The sequence below is a fragment of the Pan paniscus genome, chromosome 20 (assembly GCF_029289425.2).
Source record: "Pan paniscus chromosome 20, NHGRI_mPanPan1-v2.0_pri, whole genome shotgun sequence".
Classification (NCBI taxonomy): Eukaryota; Metazoa; Chordata; class Mammalia; order Primates; family Hominidae; genus Pan; species Pan paniscus.
This window is the reverse complement of record NC_073269.2, coordinates 15343804-15363871: the sequence shown is the minus strand read 5'-3', so window position 1 is coordinate 15363871 and position 20068 is coordinate 15343804. Positions and strand designations below refer to the sequence as shown.

At 51.8% G+C, this 20068-nt stretch overlaps 1 protein-coding gene across 7 annotated transcripts in view; it reads right to left on the bottom strand.

Moving 5' to 3' along the window:
* Positions 1-20068, bottom strand: part of PDE4A (phosphodiesterase 4A) — a 64122-nt gene that overhangs the window by 23249 nt on the left and 20805 nt on the right. For 2 of the 7 annotated variants that reach the window (XM_034945924.3, XM_063599869.1), the window contains exon 1: positions 15046-15388. The exons of 4 other annotated variants lie outside the window; for them this stretch is intronic. In XM_034945924.3, the coding sequence (XP_034801815.1) occupies positions 15046-15287 (242 nt within the window). In that variant the 5' untranslated portion in view covers positions 15288-15388. Of the gene's footprint in view, positions 1-5508; positions 5527-15045; positions 15389-20068 lie in introns of those variants that run through there. One more of the 7 variants, XM_063599870.1, reaches the window with a different exon arrangement.

Sequence of the window (20068 nt, the reverse complement as noted above, 5' to 3'; positions counted from 1 at the left end):
CCTGTCTCCACTAAAAATACAAAAATTAGCCGGGCATGGTGGCAGGTGTCTGTAATCCCAGCTATTTGGGAGGCTGAGGCATGAGAATTGCTTGAACCCAGGAAGCGGAGGTTGCAGTGAGCCAAGATCGTGCCACTGCACTCCAGCCTGGGTGACAGAGCAAGACAATGTCTCAAAAAAAAAAAAAGGTGGGGGTGGGATGAGGAGCCTAAGGGAATTCCTGGCAGACATTCAGGTGGAGAATTTTTTTTTTTTTTTGAGGTATGGTCTCGCTCTGTGGCCCAGGCTGGAGTAGTGCAGTGGTGTGATCTTGGCTCACTGCAACCTCCACCTCCCGGATTCAAGTGATTTTTCTGCCTCAGCCTCCTGCGTAGCTGGGATTACAGACATGCACCACCGCACCTGGCTAATTTTTGTATTTTTAGTAGAGATGGGGTTCCACCATGTTGGCCAGGCTGGTCTCAAACGCCTGGCCTCACGTGATCCTCCCTCTTTGGCCTCCCAAAGTGCTGGGATTACAGGCCTGAGCCACTGCGCCCAACCAAGTGGAGGATGTTAAAGAAAGACAGATGCCCTAAAAGAGACGGGAGACACAGAATTGCAAAGATGGAACTTGTTGAGCACCGGTGTGCATCCATCCCCACTGCTGTGCTGGGGACACCCCAAGGCCAAAATTTATGGGATCATTCACTCTTTCCTTCGTACCTCAAATCAGCCTTGGTGCCAAAATCTATCCAGAATCTGTCTACTTCTCACCCACTCCTTGGCCAGCTTCCCTCAGCCAGGACTGGTTGCATTCACCTCTGCCCTAGTACCCACCTCCTGTTTTCAACCCCCAGTCTTTCTTCAGTGGCCACCAGGGGGAGCTTGGAAACACCTGAATGAGGTCAAGTCCTCCCTCTGCTCAGAACCTTCGATGGATCCCACCTTACTCTGGGCAAAATCCAAAGTCCTCACTGCAGCTCACAGGTCTGTCCCATGACTTTCCCTTCCCCCCTCACTCATTCTGCTCCAGCCACAATGGCCTCCTCACTGTTCCCTAAAAATCTCAGACACAGGCCAGGGTGAGGTGGCTCATGCCTGTAATCCCAGCACTTTGGGAGGCCAAGGTGGGCAGATCACTGGAGGTCAGGAGTTCTCGACCAGCCTGGCCAACATGGCAAAACCCCATCTCTAATAAAAATACAAAAATTAGCCAGGCGTGGTGGTGGGTGCCTGTAATCCCAGCTACTTGGGAGGCTGAGGCAGGAGAATCACTTGAGCCCAGGAGGTGGAGGTTGCAGTGAGGGCCAAGATCTCGCCACTGCGCTCCAGTATGGGCAACAGAGCAAGACTCCATCTCAAAAAAAAAAAAAAAAATCTCAGACACAGTCCTGCCTCAGGGCCTTTGCACAGGCTGTTTCTCCAGCCCAGATTTGCAGCGGCTCCTCCTTCCCTCCTTCAGGCCTCTGCTCAAATGTCACTGCCACAAAGAAGCCTCCCCTGACCAACCCAGCTAAAATTTCAACCATAATACTTTTTTTTTTTTTTTTGAGATGGAGTTTCACTCTTGTTGCCCAGGCTGGAATGCAATGGCGTGATCTCAGCTCACCGCAACCTCCGCCTCCTGGGTTCAAGCGATTTTCCTGCCTTAGTCTCCCGAGTAGCTGGGATTACAGGCATGCACCACCACGCCTGGCAAATTTTGTATTTTCAGTAGACACAGTCAGGCTGGTCTGGAACTTCCGACCTCAGGTGATCCACCTGCCTCAGGCTCCCAAAGTGCTGGTATTACAGGCGTGGGCCACCATGCCCAGCCCATTTTGTATTTTTAGTAGAGATGGGGTTCCTCCATGTTGGTCAGGCTGGTCTCAAACTCCCAGCCTCAGGTGATCTGCCCGCCTCTACCTCCCAAAGTGCTGTGATTACAGGCGTGAGCCACCGTGCCCAGCCCAATACTATTTCTCTTCCTTAAAACACACACACACAAACTAAAATCCCACTACTTACTTGACATAATCTATATTTATCTTTTTTTTTTTTTGAGACAGTCTTGCTCTGTCACCTAGACTGGAGTCCAGTGATGCGATCTTGGCTCATTGCAACCTCCGCTTCCTGGGCTCAATCAATTCTTCTGCCTCAGCCTCCCGAGTAGCTGGGATTACAGGCACCTGCCACCACACCTGGCTAATTTTTGTATTTTTAGTAGAGATGGGATTTTACCATGTTGGCCAGGCTGGTTTCGAACTCCAGACCTCAAGTAATCCACCCACCTCGGCCTCCCAAAGTGCTGGGATTACAGGCGTGAGCCACTGCGCCTGGCCTGGTGTTTTTTTGAGATGAAATCTCGCTCTATCGCCCAGGCTGGAGTCCTGTAGGGCAATCCCAGTTCACTGCAGCCTCAACTTCCTGGGCTCAAGCTATCCTCCACCTCCACCTCCCAAGTAGGTGGGACTACAGGTGTACGCCAGCAAGCTCAGCTAATTTTTTTTTTTTTTTTGAGACAGGGTCTCACTCTGTTGCCCAGACTGGAGTGCAATGGCACAATCTCAGCTCAATGCAACCTCCACCTCCCTGGCTTAAGAAATCCTCCCACCTCAGCCTCCCAAGCAGCTGGGTCTACAGGCACATGCCACCACCCCCAGATAAATTTTGTATTTTTTGTAGAGATGGGGTCTCGCCATGTTGTCCAGGTTGGTCTGGAACACCTGGGCTTAAGCAATGCCCTCACCTTGGCCTCAAGTGATCCACCTGCCTCGGGCTCCCAAAACACTGGGATTACAGGCGTGAGCCACCGTGGCTGGCCCATTATATATTCTGGATACAAATCCCTTATCGTGTATTTTTCTCCAAGTTTGCAGCTTATCACTTAGTGATGGGGTCTCACTCTGTTGCCCAGGCTGGAGTGCAGTGGCACCATCATAGCTCACTGCAGCCTCCTGGACTCTAGCGATCCCCCCACCTATGCCTCGGGAGTGGCTGGGACTATAGGCACGTGCCACCACACCCAGATAATTTTTGAATTTTTTGTAGTAATAGGTAATATGTAATATTGGTAATATGTAATATGTAATATTACTAATATTACATACACATGCATATGCAATATTGCTAGTATTATATATGCATATGCAATATTGCTAATATTACATACATGTATATGCACTATTACTATTACATACATGTATATAATATTACTATATATAATATTACTGATATTATATATGTAATATTAGTAATATTACATATATTAGTAGTATGTAATAGTAATATGGTAATATGTAATAATAGTAATAAGGTAATATGTAATAATAGTAATAAGGTAATATGTAACAATAGTAATAAGGTAATATGTAATAATAGTAATAAGGTAATATGTAATAAGTAATTATAATAATAAGGTAATAATAGTAATAGTAATAGTAATATGTTGCCCAGGATAGTCTGTAACTCCTGGGCTCAAGAGATCCTCCCGCTTTGGCCTCCCACAGTGCTGGGATTACAGACATGAAACGCTATGCCTGAAGCGTGTCTTCTTATACATTTTTGTTTTGCTTTGTTTTGTTTTTGAGACAGGATTTCACTCTGTCGCCCAGTCTGGAGTGCAGTGGCGCGATCTCGGTTCACTGCAACCTCTGCCTCCCGCGTTCAAGCAATTCTCCTGCCTCAGCCTCCCGGGTAGCTGGGATTACAGGCATGCACCAGCACATCTGGCTAATTTTTGAATTTTTAGTAGAGTCAGGGTTTCACCATGTTGGCCAGGCTGGTTTCAAACACCTGGCCTCAAGTGATCTACCCACCTCAGCCTCCCAAAGTGCTGGGATTATAGGTGCCTGGCAGGCCTAGGAGATTTCAAACTTATTTCTTAGTAGAGAGACCATTCCAGTAAAGTCTTATGGTGACTCTCTATAGGCTGACCTAGAAAGGGGAAGCGGGGGGTTCCTATCCTCTCTCCCTCTCCACTTGCACCCAGTCAGAGCATAGCCTGAAATCTACCTACTAGTCTAACCCCAGAGACTACGCAATGGGGAAAGAACTGTCTTTTCAAAACGATGGTGCTGGGAAAACTGAAGAGGTGGACCACATACAGAAATTAACTCAAGGCCGGGCGTGGTGGCTCATGCCTGTAATCCCAGCACTTTGGGAGGCCTGAGGCGGGCAGATCACCTGAGGTCGGGAGTTCGAGACCAGCCTGGCCAACATGGTGAAACCCCGTCTCTACTAAAAATTCAAAAATTAGCCGGGCGTAGTGGTGGGTGCCTGTAATCCCAGCTATTCGGGAGGCTGAGGCAGAAGAATCCCTTGAACCCAGGAGGCGGAGGTTGCAGTGAGCCGAGATCACACTACTGCACTCCAGCCTGGATGACAGAGCGAGACTCCATCTCAAAAAAAAAAAAAAAAAATTAACTCAAAATGACCAAATACCTAAACATAAGAGCCAAAACTATAAAACTCTTAGCAGCTTCATGACATTAGATCTGGCAATGATTTTTTGAATTTGACACCAAAGCACGGGCAACAACAATAACAAACAAGTGGACTTCAACAAAAGGAAAGACTTTTGTGTATCAACAGAGGCTGAGGTGGAAGGATGGCTTGAGACCAGGAGCTTGTGGCCAGCCTGGGCAATATAGTGAGACCCCATCTCTTAAAAAAAAAAAAGGGCTGGGCACGGTGGCTCACGCCTGTAATCCCAGCACTTTGGGAGGCCTAGGCGGGCAGATCACTTGAGGTAAGGAGTTCAAGACCAGCCCAGACAACATGGCGAAACCGTCTCTACTAAAAATACAAAAATTAGCCGGGCATGGTGGTGTGCACCTATAGTCCCAGCTACTCAAAAACAAAGAAACAAACAAACAAAAAACACAAAAAAACAAAACTTGTTTAATTAGCCAGGCATGGCAGTGTGTGCCTGTAGTCCCAGCTACTGGGAGGCTAAGACTGGAGGATCACTTGAGCCTGGGGTGTTTGAGGCTGTAGTGAGTGAGCTGTGATCGCACCACTGCACTCCAGCCTGGACGACAGCGGGAGACTTTGTTTCAGAAATAAATAGGCCAGGCCTGGTGGTTCAGACCAGTAATCCCAGCACTGTGGGAGGCCGAGGTGAGCGGATCACTTGAGTCTGGGAGTTTGAAACCAGCCAGGGCAGCATGGTGAAACCCCGTCTCAACCAAAAAAAAAAAAAAAAAAAAAAAATTGGCTGGGCATGGTGGCTCACGCCTGTAATCCCAGCACTTTGGGAGGCTGAGGTGGGTGGATCACGAGGTCAGGAGATCGAGCCCATCCTGGCTAACACGGTGAAAACCCTGTCTCTACTAAACATACAAAAATTAGCCGGGCGTGGTGCCATGTGCCTGTAATCCCGGCTACTTGGGAGGCTACAACAGGAGAACTGCTTGAACCTGGAAGGTGGAGCTTGCAGTGAGCTGAGATCGCGACATTGCACTTCAGCCTGGATGACAGAGCGAGACTCTGTCTCAAAAAATACATAAATAAATAAAATAATTAGCCAGGCATGGCGGCTCTCACCTGTAATCCCAGCTACTAGAGAGGCTGAGGTGGGAGAATCACTTAAACCCGGGAGGCAGAGATTGCAGTGAGCTGACATCGTGCCACTGCACACCAGCCTGGGCAACAGAGTGAGACCCTGTCTCAAAATAATAAATAATAAATTGTAAATAATTTGACTTAATAGACAAATGACTTGAATAGGCATATCTGCAGAAAAGATATTAAAACAGCCAATAAACATATGAAAAAAAATCCTTAACATCACTCATCAGGGAAACGCAAATCAAAAGAAAGAGATACAGGTCTGGTGAGGTGGCTCATGCCTGTAATCCCAGTGCTTTGGGAGGCAAGGTGGGTGGATCACTTGAGGTCAGGAGTTTGAGACCAGCCTGGCCAACATACCGAAACCCTGTCTCTACTAGAAATACAAAAATTAGCTGGGTGTGGTGGTGGGTGCCTATAATCCCAGGTACTTGGGAGGCTGAGGCAGGAGAATTGCTTGAACCCGGGTGGCAGAGGCTGCAGTGAACCAAGATCACGCCACTGCACTCCAGCCTGGGTGACAAAGCAAGACTCCGTCTCAAAAAAAAAAAAAAAAAAAAGGAGATACCATGTCATGCCTCATGCCTATTAGGATGGTTCCTGAAGGGCCTTTTACTTTTGAAGACCTCCATCCCCTGCATGCAATGCCAAGGAGGGTATTTTGGGGACAGCTGTGTCCTGAGCCACCTTCTCTCCAGGATGCCACTTGTAACTGGCCTTTACCCGTGTCCTGTTTCCCAGTTGCTCTCCCCTCCAGACAGCTGGTCTCTTCACTCCAAGAGAAGGGACTGTGGAGCCAGGAGGCACTCCTACCTCCATCCACCCTGTCTCTCAGCCTCTGACCTGCCTCCTGGGCCTCAGATTTGAGTTCCAGAGACAGACCTTATTGAAGGCCTAGACTCTTCGCATCCCTGAGGTCATAACACCTCCTCTCTCACCTGCTGCACTCTCCATTCCAACCAGGTCTCTCTGCTGCTCCGATTCCTCGCCACTCACAAACAATCCATTCCTACCTGCTGTTGAGAGAACCACCGTAACCCCAATCAAAAATGTTTGTAGGCCAGGTGCGGTGGCTCACACCTGTAATCCCAGCATTTTGGGAGGCCGAGGCGGGCAGATTACCTGAGGTCCGGAGTTCGAGACCAGCCTGGCCAACACGGTGAAACCCAATCTCTACTAAAAATACAAAAATCAGGTGGGCGTGGTGGCAGGCACCTGTAGTCCCAGCTACTCGGGAGGCTGAAGCCGGATAATTGCTTGAACCCGGGAGACGGAGGTTGCAGTGAACCGAGATCACACCACTGTACTCCAGCCTGGCCGACAGAACGAGACTTGTCAGAAACCAACCAAACAAACAAACAAAAAACCCTCAAAACAAACAAACATGTAGAATCACCACACAACCCAGCAATCCCACTCCTAGGTCTATCCCCAAAAGAATTGAAAGCAGGGATCTCAAACAGATACATGTACACCCATGTTCACAGCAGCGTAATTCACGATGGCCAAAAGGTAGAAGTGACTGACGTGTCCATCAACAGATGAATGGATCAACAAAATGTGTTATATCCATTGAATGGAATAGAATTCAGCCTTAAAAAGGAAAGGAATTCTGACACAGGCTACAACATGGATGAACCCTGAAAACATTATGCTCAGTGACCCAGCACTTCGGTAGGATGAGGTGGGCGGATCACCTGAGGTTGGGAGTTCGAGACCAGCCTGACCAACATGGAGAAACCCTGTCTCTACTAAAAATACAAAATCAGCCGGGCGTGGTGGCGCTTGCCTGTAATCCCAGCTACTCGGGAGGATGAGGCAGGAGAATCTCTTGAACCCGGGAGGTGGAGGTTGCAGTGAGCCGAGATTGGGACATTGCATTCCAGCTTGGGCAATAAGAGTGAAACTCCGTCTCAAAAACAAACAAACAAACAAACAAAAAACAAACAAAAAAACATTATGCTCAGTAAAATAAGCCAGTCAGAAAAAGACAAATAGTGCACAGGAAATTCCACTTATATGAGGTCCCTGGAGTACTCAAACTCAGAGACAGAAAGTAGAAGAGTGGGCGCCAGGGGCTGGGGGAGATAGGGAAATGGTGTGTTTGTGCTTAAAGTTTCAGTCTGAGAACATTAAAAAGTCCTGGCCAGGTGTGGTGGCTCACGCCTGTAATCCTAGCACTTTGGCAGGCGGAGGCGGGCGGATCACAAGGTCAGGAGAGCAAGACCATCCCGGCCAACATGATGAAACTCCATCTCTAATAAAAATACAAAAATTAGCTGGGTGTGGTGGTGCGTGCCTGTAATCCCAGCTACTCAGGAGGCTGAGGCACGAGAATCGCTTGAACCCAGGAGGCGAAGGTTGCAGTGAGCTGAGATTGCGCCACTGCACTCCAGCCTGGCGACAGAGCGAGACTCCATTTCAAAAAAAAAAAAAGTCTTGGAGGCTGGGTGAAGTGGCTCACATCTGTAATCCCAGCACTTTGGGAGGCCCACGCGGGAGGATCACTTGAGCCCAGGAGTTCAACACCAGCCTGGGAAACATGGCAAGGCCCTATCTCTACAAAAAATGAAAAAAATTAGCAAGGCATGATGATGGTGTGTGCCTGTGGTCCCAGCTACTCAGGAGGCTGAGGTGGGAGGATCACCTGAGCCCTGGAGGTATAGACTGCAGTAAGCAGTGATGATGCCACTGCACTCCAGCCTGGGTGATAGAGTGAGACCCTGTCTCAAAAAAACAAAACAAAACAAAACAAAACAAAACAAAAAAACAGTCCTGGAGATGGATGGTGGTGATGGTTGCACAACAATGTGAATGTACTTAATGCCACTGAACTATACACTCGAAAATGGATAAAATGGGCCAAGCAGAATGGCTTATTCCTATAATCACAGCACTTTGAGAAGCTGAGGTGGGAGGATCACTTAAGTCCAGGAGTTTGAGACCAGCCTGGGCAACATAGCAAGACCCTGTCTCTACAAAAAATTTAAGTTAGCTGAGCACAGTGGTGCATGTGTATAGTCCCAGCTACTCAAGAGGCTGATGCAAGATGATTGCTTGAGACCAGGATTTGGAGGCTGCAGTGAGCTGTGATCATGCCACTGCACTCCAGCCTGGGTGATACAGTGAGACCCTATCTCAAAAAAAAAAGGCCGGGCACGGTGGCTTACGCCTGTAATCCCAACACTTTGGGGGGACAAGGCGGGCAGATCATGAGATCAGGAGTTCGAGACCAGCCTGACCAACATGGTGAAACCCTGTCTCTACTAAAAATACAAAAGTTAGCTTGGCGTGCTGGTGTGCGCCTGTGATCTCAGCTACTCAGGAGGCTGACGCAGGAGAATCACTTGATCCTGGGAGGTGGAGATTGCAGTGAGCCAAGATCGAGCCACTGCACTCCAGCCTAGGGGATAGTCTCAAAAAACAAACAAACAAAAAAAGCCACTCTTAAGGTTCTTAAGGTGGGAGAATCATAGATCATCAGCTTGGACCTTTGATGATAATGTCCATTTATTTATTTATTTATTTATTTATTTATTTATTTATTTTTGAGATGGAGTCTCACTCTGTCACCCAGGCTGGAGTGTAGTGATGTGATCTCAGCTCACTGCAACCTCTGCTGCCGGGCTCAAGCAATTCTCCTGACTCAGTCTCTCGAGTAGCTGGGACTACAGGTGCGCGCCACTACACCTGGCTAATTTTTGTATTTTTAGTAGAGACGGGTTTCACCATGTTGGCCAGGCCAGTCTCGAACTCCTGACCTCAGGTGATCCACCCGCCTCAGCCTCCCAATGTGCTGGGATTACAGGCGTGAGCCACTGCACCCAGCCAATAGTGTCCATTTGTTGAGCACCTGCTGTGTCCTGGGTGCCAGGTTAGATCCTTTCAGGCATACAGTAATAATAAGACATTTATTGAATGCTTGCTGTGTGCCTGGCATTATGAAAGTGCTTTATACATATTAACCGATAGAGGGCTCCAACCCACTCTATAAGTTAACATATAGGTCCTGGTTTTTGTTGTTGTTGTTTTGAGACGGAGTTTCGCTCTTATTGCCTAGGCTGGAGTGCAGTGGCGCCGTCTCGGCTCACTGCAACCTCCGCCTCTCAGGTTCAAGAGATTCTCTTGCCTCAGCCTCCCGAGTAGCTGGGATTACAGGCATATATCACCATGCCCGGCTAATTTTGTATTTTTAGTAGAGACGGGGTTTCTCCATGTTGGTCAGGCTGGTCTCGAACTCCTGATCTCAGGTGATCCACCTGCCTCTGCCTCCCAAAGTGCTGGGATTACAGGCATGAGCTATTGTACCTGGCAACATATAAGTCCTGTTAACATTCCCATGGCATAAGGAGACAAGGGGTTGGTGGCTTCATTGTCTGAGAACCGTGTCCTGTCACCTAAGGTGGATTTTTTTTCAGCTCCAGAGAAGGCGAGAGGAACATAGCTACACACCTCCAACTCCTCGGTCTAGGATTTAAGCTGCAGTTTAGGACGGTGAAACTCTGTTCCCAAGCAGGTGCCCAGCTAGCACATCCTGGCACATCCACCAGCCCCAAGGGACTCAGCTCACATCAGCAGGAGCCCAAAGGCCTGGATGGGAAGAGGACACTCCCTGGGGCCCTGCTGTTTCTGTTTCAAGACCCGATGTCCCCTAGGCTGAAGGAGGACAGAGGGGAGGGGACAGGGCTATAGAACTGCTGCCTGGGAGCTGGTGGGGATAGGGGAGAGTCAGGGCCAGCGATGCCCCAGAATCAGACCCCTGAGCCATGGAGAGTCACCCCTCCCTGGCTTGCCACTGACTGCTCAGGGTGGCCCAAAGTTAGGCCAGAGGCCACTCCAGCAACATCCCCATGGGACCCAAGGTTGCAACCCAGACACAGGGGTAGCTGCCAGCCTTACATCACAGCCACATGCCCAGACACTCCATTGGAGGTGAAATGACCTGCCCAAGACTCCCTCTTAGGCAGGCTAATCATTGTTTTTTGTTTGTTTGTTTGTGTGTGTGTGTGTGTGTGTGTGTGTGTGTGTGTGTGTGTTGATACAGGGTCTTGCTCTGTCACCCAGACTGCAGTGCAGTGGGGCGATCATGGTTCACTGCAGCCTCAGCCTCCCAGGCTCAAGCGATCCTCCCACCTCAGCCTCCTGAGTAGCTGGAACCACAGGCGCACACCACCACACCCAGCTAATTTTTTTTTTTTTTAAAGCAGAAATGGGGTTTCACCATGTTGCCCAGGCTGGTCTTGAACTCCTAGACTCAAGCAATCTGCTTCCCAAAGTCTCGCCCTCTCAAAATGCTGGGATTATAGGCACGACCACTGCATCTGGCCTCAGGCTGATCATTTGGTGACACTTTCAGATGAAGTTGCTACCTGTTTCCCCCTCCATGTGGCCCCTAGGCCTTCCCACCAGGGCTTTTGGGAGCATGAAATTGGGCTTGTTGAGGGCTATGCAGCCCAGGGAGAGTCTAGGCCTTGGGGGATGACTACTGCAGGGACTGACGGGACACAAACAAGCTAGGGAGCGGGGGCGGGGGAAACGAACACATTGGTGAAGATTATAATAACAAGAACTATGGCCAGGCGCCGTGGCTCATGCCTGTTGGAGCATCGCTTGAGCCTGGGAAGCAGAGGTTGCAGCGAGCAGAGATGGTACCACTGCACCCCAGCCTGGATGATAGACATGCTGTCTCAAAAAAAAAAAAAAAAAAAAAGCTGGGCACAGTGGCTCATGCCTGTAATCCCAGCACTTTGGGAGGCCAAGGCGGGCAGATCACTTGAGGTCAGGAGTTCGAGACCAGCCTGGCCAACATGGGGAAACCTGTCTCTACTAAAAATATAAAAATTAGCCAGGCGTGGTGGCGGGGCGCTTGTAATCCTAGCTACTTGGGAGTCTGAGGCAGGAGAATTGGTTGAACCCAGGAGGCGTAGATTGCAGTGAGCCAAGATCGCACCACTGCACTCCAGCCTGGGTGACAGAGTGAGACTCCATCTCAAGAAAGAAAAAACAAACAAACTTATGTGAAGGCCGCATGCTAGGCATTGTGCTTTACTGTAACATGCATTAATGCTCCATTTTCCAGACAAAGAAACTGAGGCCAGGCACGGTGGCTCACGTCTGTAATCCCAGCACTTTGGGAGGCCAAGGTGGATGGATCACTTGGGGCCAGGAGTTTGAGATCAGCCTGGCCACCATAGAGAAACCCCATCTCAACTAAAAATACAAAAAAATTAGCTGGGCTATGGTGGCGTACACCTGTAATGCCAGCTACTTGGGAGGCTGAGGCACAAGAATTGCTTGAACCCGGGAGGCAGAGGTTGCATTGAGCCAAGATCACTCCACTGCACTCCAGCCTGGGTGACAGAGCGAGACCCTGAAAAAAAAAAAAAAGGAAGAAAGAGAGAAAGAAAGAAAGAAGGAAAGGAAGAAAGAAAGGAAGGAAGGAAGGAAGGAAGGAAGAAAGAAACTGAGGCACAGAAAGGATAAATACTATGGTTATTAGTAGCAGAGCATGGATTTCTTTTAAAATTTATTTATTTTGTAGAGATGAGGTTTTGCTATGTTGCCCAGGCTGGTCTCAAACTCCTGGGCTCAAGCCATCCTCCCACCTCAGCCTCCCAAAGTGCTGGGATTACAGGCGTGAGCCACCACACCCGGCCTAGAATGTGGATTTGAACCCAGGCAGCTGAGCTACAAAGCTGCGTCGAGTGTCTTCCCGCGGGGCGCACAGGGCAGGCAGGCCTGGTGTCTCCCCCGGCTCCCCGTGCTTTTCCACCTGACTCACTTGTAGGTGGTGCCAGGCAGCCTTTATGGAAAGGCCTGGCATTTGCTTTGTGAAGGTCACACGGAGGTTGAAGGCGGGTGCTGGTGTGTGTCTCCCAGGCAGGCGCGTAGTGCCAGGTGACACAGCTCTTTGGGGGGCTGAGTATGTAAGAGACTGGGGGAGAGGGAGGTCTGTGTGCCCCCTGGCATCGCACATAGACATCTCTGTGGCATTGCACATCTGCCTGTGTGAGCAGGGGCTGGGTGCTCATGGGTGCCTGTGTGCATCTCTGTGTCTTTATCTGTGTATTTCTGAGTCTGGGTGACTTTATGAGACCGTGTCGCACTGATACTGTGACAGTCCCTGACCCCTGTGTGGGCATGGGGTGCGTTCCTGTGTGTATCTGGTGCAGGTGGGAGTACAGCATGCAGGAACATGTGTGGGCCCTGGGTGTGTATTTTGGTGAGAATGTGTCTCACCAAAATACAATGTCCCCCACTGTGGAGGAACGCAGTGTAGACGAGGATGTGCGAGGGATGGGCCAGGGTTGCTGTGGTCTGTGTGTCACCTGTGTGTGGCCATGAGTCAACTGCAGGGTCCTCTTGGTGCAGCCAGGAGACCCACACCTAGTACGGTAAACACCAGGTGACCCGGATTGCCCTGTGTGCGGCCCTGTGTGTGTGTCTGTGTTAGAGACCATGGAGCAGGAAAGCAAGAACAAGGCTAGAAACCCCTGAGAATTCTGAGAACTTAAAGGCCACTCACAGCCCCAGCTCAGTCCAGCCTATTCTAAACACCCTCCATGAGACCCAGAATCTCCCCTCCCCACCCCCAACCCAGCTTGGTTTTCAGCCTGGCAGCTCCAGCATGAGAGGGGGTGGGGAAGGTAAGGCTGGAGACACTGAGCCAGGCAGGGACTTAGGGATCTGGTTCTAGGCCAGTGGCCTGGGAGTGGAGCCCAGGTGACGCTGGACACCCATATTTGCAGCCAAAGTGAATGCCAGAAGCCCAGGTTTAAGGACACAAAGAGGGTGACGGGTCCTACCTTGGATAGGCAGGAATGGACCCAGCACCCACTTTGAGGGCTGCCACCTTCAAGAAGCCCTCAGTAGCACCCCAGGCCTTTAGAGCCAGGAAAGGGGGTGGGGCCCCAGCCAGATCCTGGAAGCCACTTAGGGGACTCACCCAAGTAGACTCAGCACCCCCACCCCCCCAGCACAGCCAGTGCCCTTCAGTATTAAAAGAGAGGACTGACTGGCCACGGGCCACCCACCTGACAGATCTGCCCGGAGGGTGCCGACGGGTGTCCTCATCGCTGAAGGGGAAGTGGGTCAGGGACTCGGGGCCCGTGGGGGGCAGTGCCAGGGCAGGGGGCCGGGGCCGGGCCCGGGGCGCTGCACCGGAGCGCATGGGAGCCAAGCGCCGTCGTCGGGGCGCGCATGGGGACAGCGGCAGGGCGGTGTGGCGCGCGCTGCTGGCCAGGCCCAAGGTGTCTGCGGCCTCCACTGCCGGCACCGCCTCCACGCCTCTGGTGACCCCCCCAGGGACAGCCCCGGGCGGTCCAGCGTTCCTGGGTCTGCACGGGGGAGGGGAGCGCACGGGTGCTCTGTCTGCCTCCCCCTGCAGGGGTCCTGCGGAATCGGACGCACACTCCCCCCCCGCCCCGCCCCGTCTCCTCCCTCCTAGGCCTCTGGGGTGCCCCGGGGCTCCGGTTTCCCGGCTCCGGGCCCGCCCTCCTGCCACCGCCTCCGGCCCCGCCTTTCCCCCCTCCCCGCCCTGACGTCGAGCTGGGCCCGCTCGAGGTCTCTGATCGCCGTGCGCCCCCGGGGAAACGGGACTCGAGTGTGGGGCCGGGTGACATAAACCCAGGGGAGGGGAAGGTGCAGCTCAGCGGTGGGAAGGAGAGACAAAACAGAGACAGAAGAGACAGAAGTGGAGACAGAGACGCAGGACGCAGAGAGAGAGACCCAGAGAGAAGCAACGATTTCCCTACACACACCCTGCGGACCCCACGCGGGGCTCCCAAAGGCCCCGGCCCCTCTTCCTCTTCTGTCCCCGCCCCATTTCGTTCCTGGGGCCAGTCGCTGGGCCCGGTCCTGCCCCGCCGTGCCCTCCTTCAGTCTGTGCCTCAATTGCACGTGGAAAGTAGGTGTTAGAGGGGGAGGCTGAGGACCCGGAGAAGCCCCCAGGGCCAGCCAGTGCCCAACTCCGGGCTGCCAACTTCTGCCTCCAGGATATAAGGACATTAGAAAGCCAGACTGGATGTGGCCTCGGGGCCTGTCACTCCCAGACTTCAAGCCCCCGCAGCCCACCCCGTCTGGCCAGAAAGGGAACTTCCATTTGCCCTCCGTGGCCCGGTACTAGGAGTGACACCAAGCCTCACCGCAAGGCCACCCCCAGAGGGCATGACTGGCCCCATTTCACAGGCCAGTAGACTGAGGCTGACAGAACTGAACACATACCCCAGGATGAACACATGACCTGGATGGCAGGTCGCCCTCACTCCTCCAAAGCGTGACCGCAGCTTCAGGTTTGCACAGGAAGTGGGAAGGATGCAACATTTATTAAACGTCTACTGCATGCCCTATCAGAGGTCTCCAGGGCAACCCTGGCGGGCAGGGATGATTTTGATCGCTGCTATGTGACAGAAGAGGAAAGTGAGGCTGGAGAGAGTGAGCCACGAACCCTAGACCCTGGAGTGCGCCAGGTGGCCAGGGGCGACTTGAACCCACGGCCACCAGCGCTGCACTTACCCAGCCCCAGCCCAAGCCTGGCGGCCCAAATCCTGGCAGCTGCGGAGAAGCCGAAGGCGTCTGCGGAAAGTTGGGGACGGGCTGGCGAAGAAAACGGGCGAGGAGGGCGGCGAACGCGGGCGGCGGGGCGCGCGCGGGGCCAGGGGCTCGGGCAGGAACGCCTCGTCCTCAGCCGCCACCGCCACCGGGAAGGCCACCAGTTGCAGCTCCGGGATGCGGCCTAGGCCGCGCGGCCGCGCCATGGCGGCGGGGCGGCCCCGCCTCGGCGGGCGCTGGGGAGCTGCGCCGCCCACCCCGCGAGGCCCACGCAGGCCGCCTGCCCAGCCCCGGGCCCGCGGGCCCCACCCCGCCCTGTCGCCTCGGCCCTTCCGGCTTCGCGCTGGAGCCGCCCCCAGGGCGGGGCGGGTCTGGGGCGCCCGCACGGCTCTGGTGGGGACTCTCCCGCAGACCCCAAAGCCGCCCGCGTTGGCTCTAATGTCCTCACAATCGCCGTATGCGTCCCCACAAACACCAGGGACACCCCCAAATCTGTGGGGACACTCCTGCAAACTCCCCGTGGTGTTGACAGGCCCCACAAGCCCCAGGAGCCACCCCACAGTCTCTCAGAATCCCAAGGAGCACCCTCATTGTCCCTGAGACAACCCCACACAAGAAGTCCAGGGGTACCCCCCCAAATCCCAGGGCTTCTCAGCACAACTTAGAGGTGTTCTGAGACACCCTCATAAACCCTAGGGCACTCTCATAGCTCTCCAGATGCCCCCATAATCCTAGCAGTATTCTCACTGTTTCTGAGACATGCCACAAGCCCCAGGAGTGCCCTGAGAATCCCAGGGTGCACCCACAAATGCCAGGGATGCCCCCAAATCTCTGGGGGCACTCCCACAAACTCCCTGCCAGTGGTGCTCTGAGAGCCCAGGGAAAACCCTTCAGATCCCAGAACCCCCACCACAGTTCCTCAGATGTCCCAAAATTCCTCCAGAGCTCCCCATCATCCCCAACTCTCATCATCCCATCATGCATAGACCCTCCCTCAGTACCCCCAGAATCCCCCACACCCACAGAGCCATTTTCATAGACCGAATATAGGTTCCCACCAAATCCTAGAGTTCTCCACAGACCCCAGGAACACCTCCACAGTCCCTCAGATGTCCCTTAATCCCTGAATGGTTCTACAGCATCTCTGAGATGCCCCCACAAGTGCTGAGACCCCAAGACAACCTCGGGAATGCCTTCAGACTCAGGGGATGCCCTAGTAACCATGGAGATGCCAGCAAAATCTGGGGTGCCCCAATAGACCCCAGGGACACAACTAGATTCCTCTCCAGCTACTAAGACAGTCTCACACCCTAGAACAGAATCCCAAGATGCACCCCACAGTCCTTGGGGACAACCTAGAATGCCACCCACAGCTTCTGAGATGTGTCTTACAACTCTTAAGACACCCCTAGAAGGCAGGTGTGGTGGCTCATGCCTGTAATCCCAGCACTTTGGGAGGTGAAGGTGGGCGGATCACTTGAGCCCAGGAGTTCGAGACCAGCCCGGGTGACATGGCGAGATCCCATCTCTACAAAAGATGACAAAAATTAGCAGGGCATAGTGGGATGAGCCTGTGGTCCCAGCTACTTTGGAGGCTGAGGTGGGAAGATTACCTGAGCCAAGAGGTTGAGGTTGCAGTGAGTTATGAAGGTGCCACTGCACCATCTTGAGACAGTGAGACCCTGTCTCACAAAAAAAAAAGAGAAAAGAGGGTGAATCTCTATTTTCTTTTCTTTTCTTTCTTTCCTTCCTCTCTTTCTTTCTCTTTCTTTCTTTCTTCCTTCCTTCTTTCCTTTCCTTTCCTTTCCCCTCCGTCCCTCTCTCTCTTTCTTTTCCTTTTCTCCTTCCTTTCCTTATTTTCCTTCCTTCCTTCCATTTCTTCCTTCCTTCCTTTCCTTTCCTTTCCTTTCTCCTTCCTCCCTTTCCCCCTTTCTCTCTTTCTTTCTTTCTTTTTCAACAGTCTCGCACTGTCACCCAGACTGGAGTGCAGTGGCACGATCTTGGCTCACTGCAACCTCTGCTTGCTAGGCTCAAAGGATTCTCGTGCCTCAGCCTCCCAAGTAGCTGGGATTACAGGCATGTGCCACAATACCTGGCGAATTTTTCTTGTATTTTTAGTAGAAATGGGGTTTCACCATGTTGGCCAGGTTGGTCTCGAATTCCTGGCCTCAAGTGATCCACCCGTGTGAGCCACCGCGCCCAACAGTGAATCTCTATTTTCGAGTCCACCTCTGTGAAATACCCTTCCTTCTCTAGTGTTGGCTCTGATGCCATGGGGCCCAGAGTGAGGAAGCCTGGGCTTGCGTGTGGCCTCTGGCACTTCTTAGCCATTTGATCTCGGGCTAGTCACTTCATTTCATTGAGCCTCAGTTTTCCCAGTTGTAAAATGGGTATAATACTACCACTCACCCCATGGATGGACACATAAAAAGCTCAGAAAAGTGTCTGAACCTAGTAAGCACTCAATATGAGCTACAGTTATTATCAGTATTTGACAAATATTTACTGAAGGCTTATAATATGCAAATCACTATACTAGCCAGAGGGTATAGATGATGATGATAATGACGATGATGGTGATGATAGCAACTAACCCTTTAGAAAGCTTCCTGTGCATCCAGTGCCTCTAGCTATGATCTCTCTCTCTCTCTCTCTCTTTTGAGACAGGATCTCACTCTGTCATCGAGGCTGGAGTACAGTGGCACGATCATAGCTCACTGCAGTCTCAACTTCCTGCGGTCAAGTGATCCTTCAACCTCAGCTTCCTGAGCAGCTAAGTAGCTGAGTAGCATGTGCGCCACCATGCCCGACTAATTTTTTGTACTTTTTCTAGAGATGGGGTTTTCCTATGTTGCCCAGGCTGGTCTTGAGCTCCTGGACTCAAGTGATCTGCCTGCCTTGGCCTCCCAAAGTGCTGGGATTACAGGCGTGAGCCACCACACTTGGTCTTATGATCTCATTTAATCCTCACAAAATACCCACCAGACACCTACCAGGTGATATTCTTTTTTTTTTTTTTTTGACAGGGTCTCACTCGGTCACCCAGACTGCAGTGCAAGTGACATGATATTGGCTCACTGCAACCTCCACCTCCCAGGCTCAAGTGATCCGCCTCCCTCTCAGCCTCCCAAAGTGTGTTGGGCATGAGCCACTATACCTGTCCCAGAAATGCATTTTTGTTCACCGACCAGTTAAGGTTTCAACGCCCTTAGCTTCCCTGAATTGTTTTGCCAGTTCGTCAGATCAGCCCTTGGGAATACGGTTTTTACTAGGCCCATTTCAGAGACGGGGAAGCCAAGGCCCAGAGAGGAGTGACTTGGCCAGGGTCTCCCAATCTAGAAAGATCAGAGCTGGATTATGGACCCAGCTGTCTGGCTTCAGAGACAGGAATTTTAGCCATGAGGCTACACAAGCCCTTTATGGATAAGTTTCCTTCCAGCCCAATGATGCTTGTCCCGTCCTAGGAAGCCAGATGTAAACTGAGGCCTAAAGCCAACCTTGATCATGGCCTAATGGTCTATGAGCCCTTACATGAGCTGCCTGTCACCTCGCTCCCTCCTTTTTTTCCACTGCCTCCTCGCTCACTCTGCCTCAGACACACTTGCCTCCAATGTATCAGACACACTCCCACCACAGGACCTCTGCACTGGCTCTTCCCTCTGGTTGGCACCCTCTTCCATCAGACACCCATGTAGCAACCTCCCTCTTTTGTTTTTTGTTAGATGGAGTCTTGCTCTGTCACCCAGACTGAAGTGCACTGGCATGGTCTTGGCTCACTGCAACCTCCACTTCCTGGGTTCAAGCAGTTCTCCTGCCTCAGCCTCCTGAGTAGCTGGGATTACAGGCACTTGCCACTGCACCCAGCTAATTTTTGTATTTTTAGTAGAGATGGAGTTTCAACATCCTGGCCAGACTGGTCTTGAACTCGTGACCTCGTGATCCACCTGCCTCGGCCTCCCAAAGTGCTGGGATTACAGGTGTGAGCCAACTGCGCCCGGCCCTTACCTCCCTCATTTTATTTGGGTCTTTGTTCAAATGTCACCTCCTCAGAGAGGCCTTCCCTGACCTCAGGATCCCTCTTTTTTTCATATCCTATGTGTGACCATCTTGAATTATCATACAGCTTTACTTGCTATTTCTTTTTTTTTTTTTTGAGACGGAGTCTGGCTTTGTCACCCAGGCTGGAGTGAAGTGGCGCAATCTCGGCTCACTGCAACCTCCGCCTCCTGGGTTCATGCAATCCTCCTCCCACCTCAGCCTCCCAAGTAGCTGGGATTGCAGGCGCGCGCCCAGCTAATTTTTGTATTTTTAGTAGAGACAGGGTTTTGCCAGGTTTTGGCCAGGCTGGTCTCGAACTCCTGGCCTCAAGTGATCCACCTGCCTTGGCCTCCCAAAGTGCTGGGATTACAGGCCTCAGCCACCGCACCCGGCCCTTTACTTGCTATTTCTGCTTCACCCTCTAGTCTGACAATTTCAGGGCAGCAGGGAATGTGTCTATGGCAAGGGTGTGCAATCTTTTGGCATCCCTGGGCCACACTGAAAGACGAAGAATTGTCTTGGGCCACACATAAAATACACTAACACTAACAATAGCTAATGAGAAGAAAAAAAAAAAGAATCTCATTGTTTTAAGAAAGTTTACAAATTTGTGTTGGGCCGAATTCAATGCCATCCTGGGCCACGGGTTGGACAAACTTGGTCTACAGCATTCTCAGCCACAGTTCTGAAGGCGCTCAGTGTTTGTGGAATGAACGAATCTGCTAGAAATAAGGAGACTGAGGCTCTGACAGGTGAAGGTCACACAGCGAGTCCAGGACAAAAGCTGGATTTACTTCTTTTATTTTTTTCTTTTTGTAGAGATAGGGTCTCACTATGCTGCCCAGGCTGGTCTCAAACTCCTAGCCTCAGGCAATCCTCCCACGTCAGCCTCCCAAAGTGCTGGGTGTGAGCCACCTCGCCTGGCCAAAAGCGGATTTGAACTCTTTTC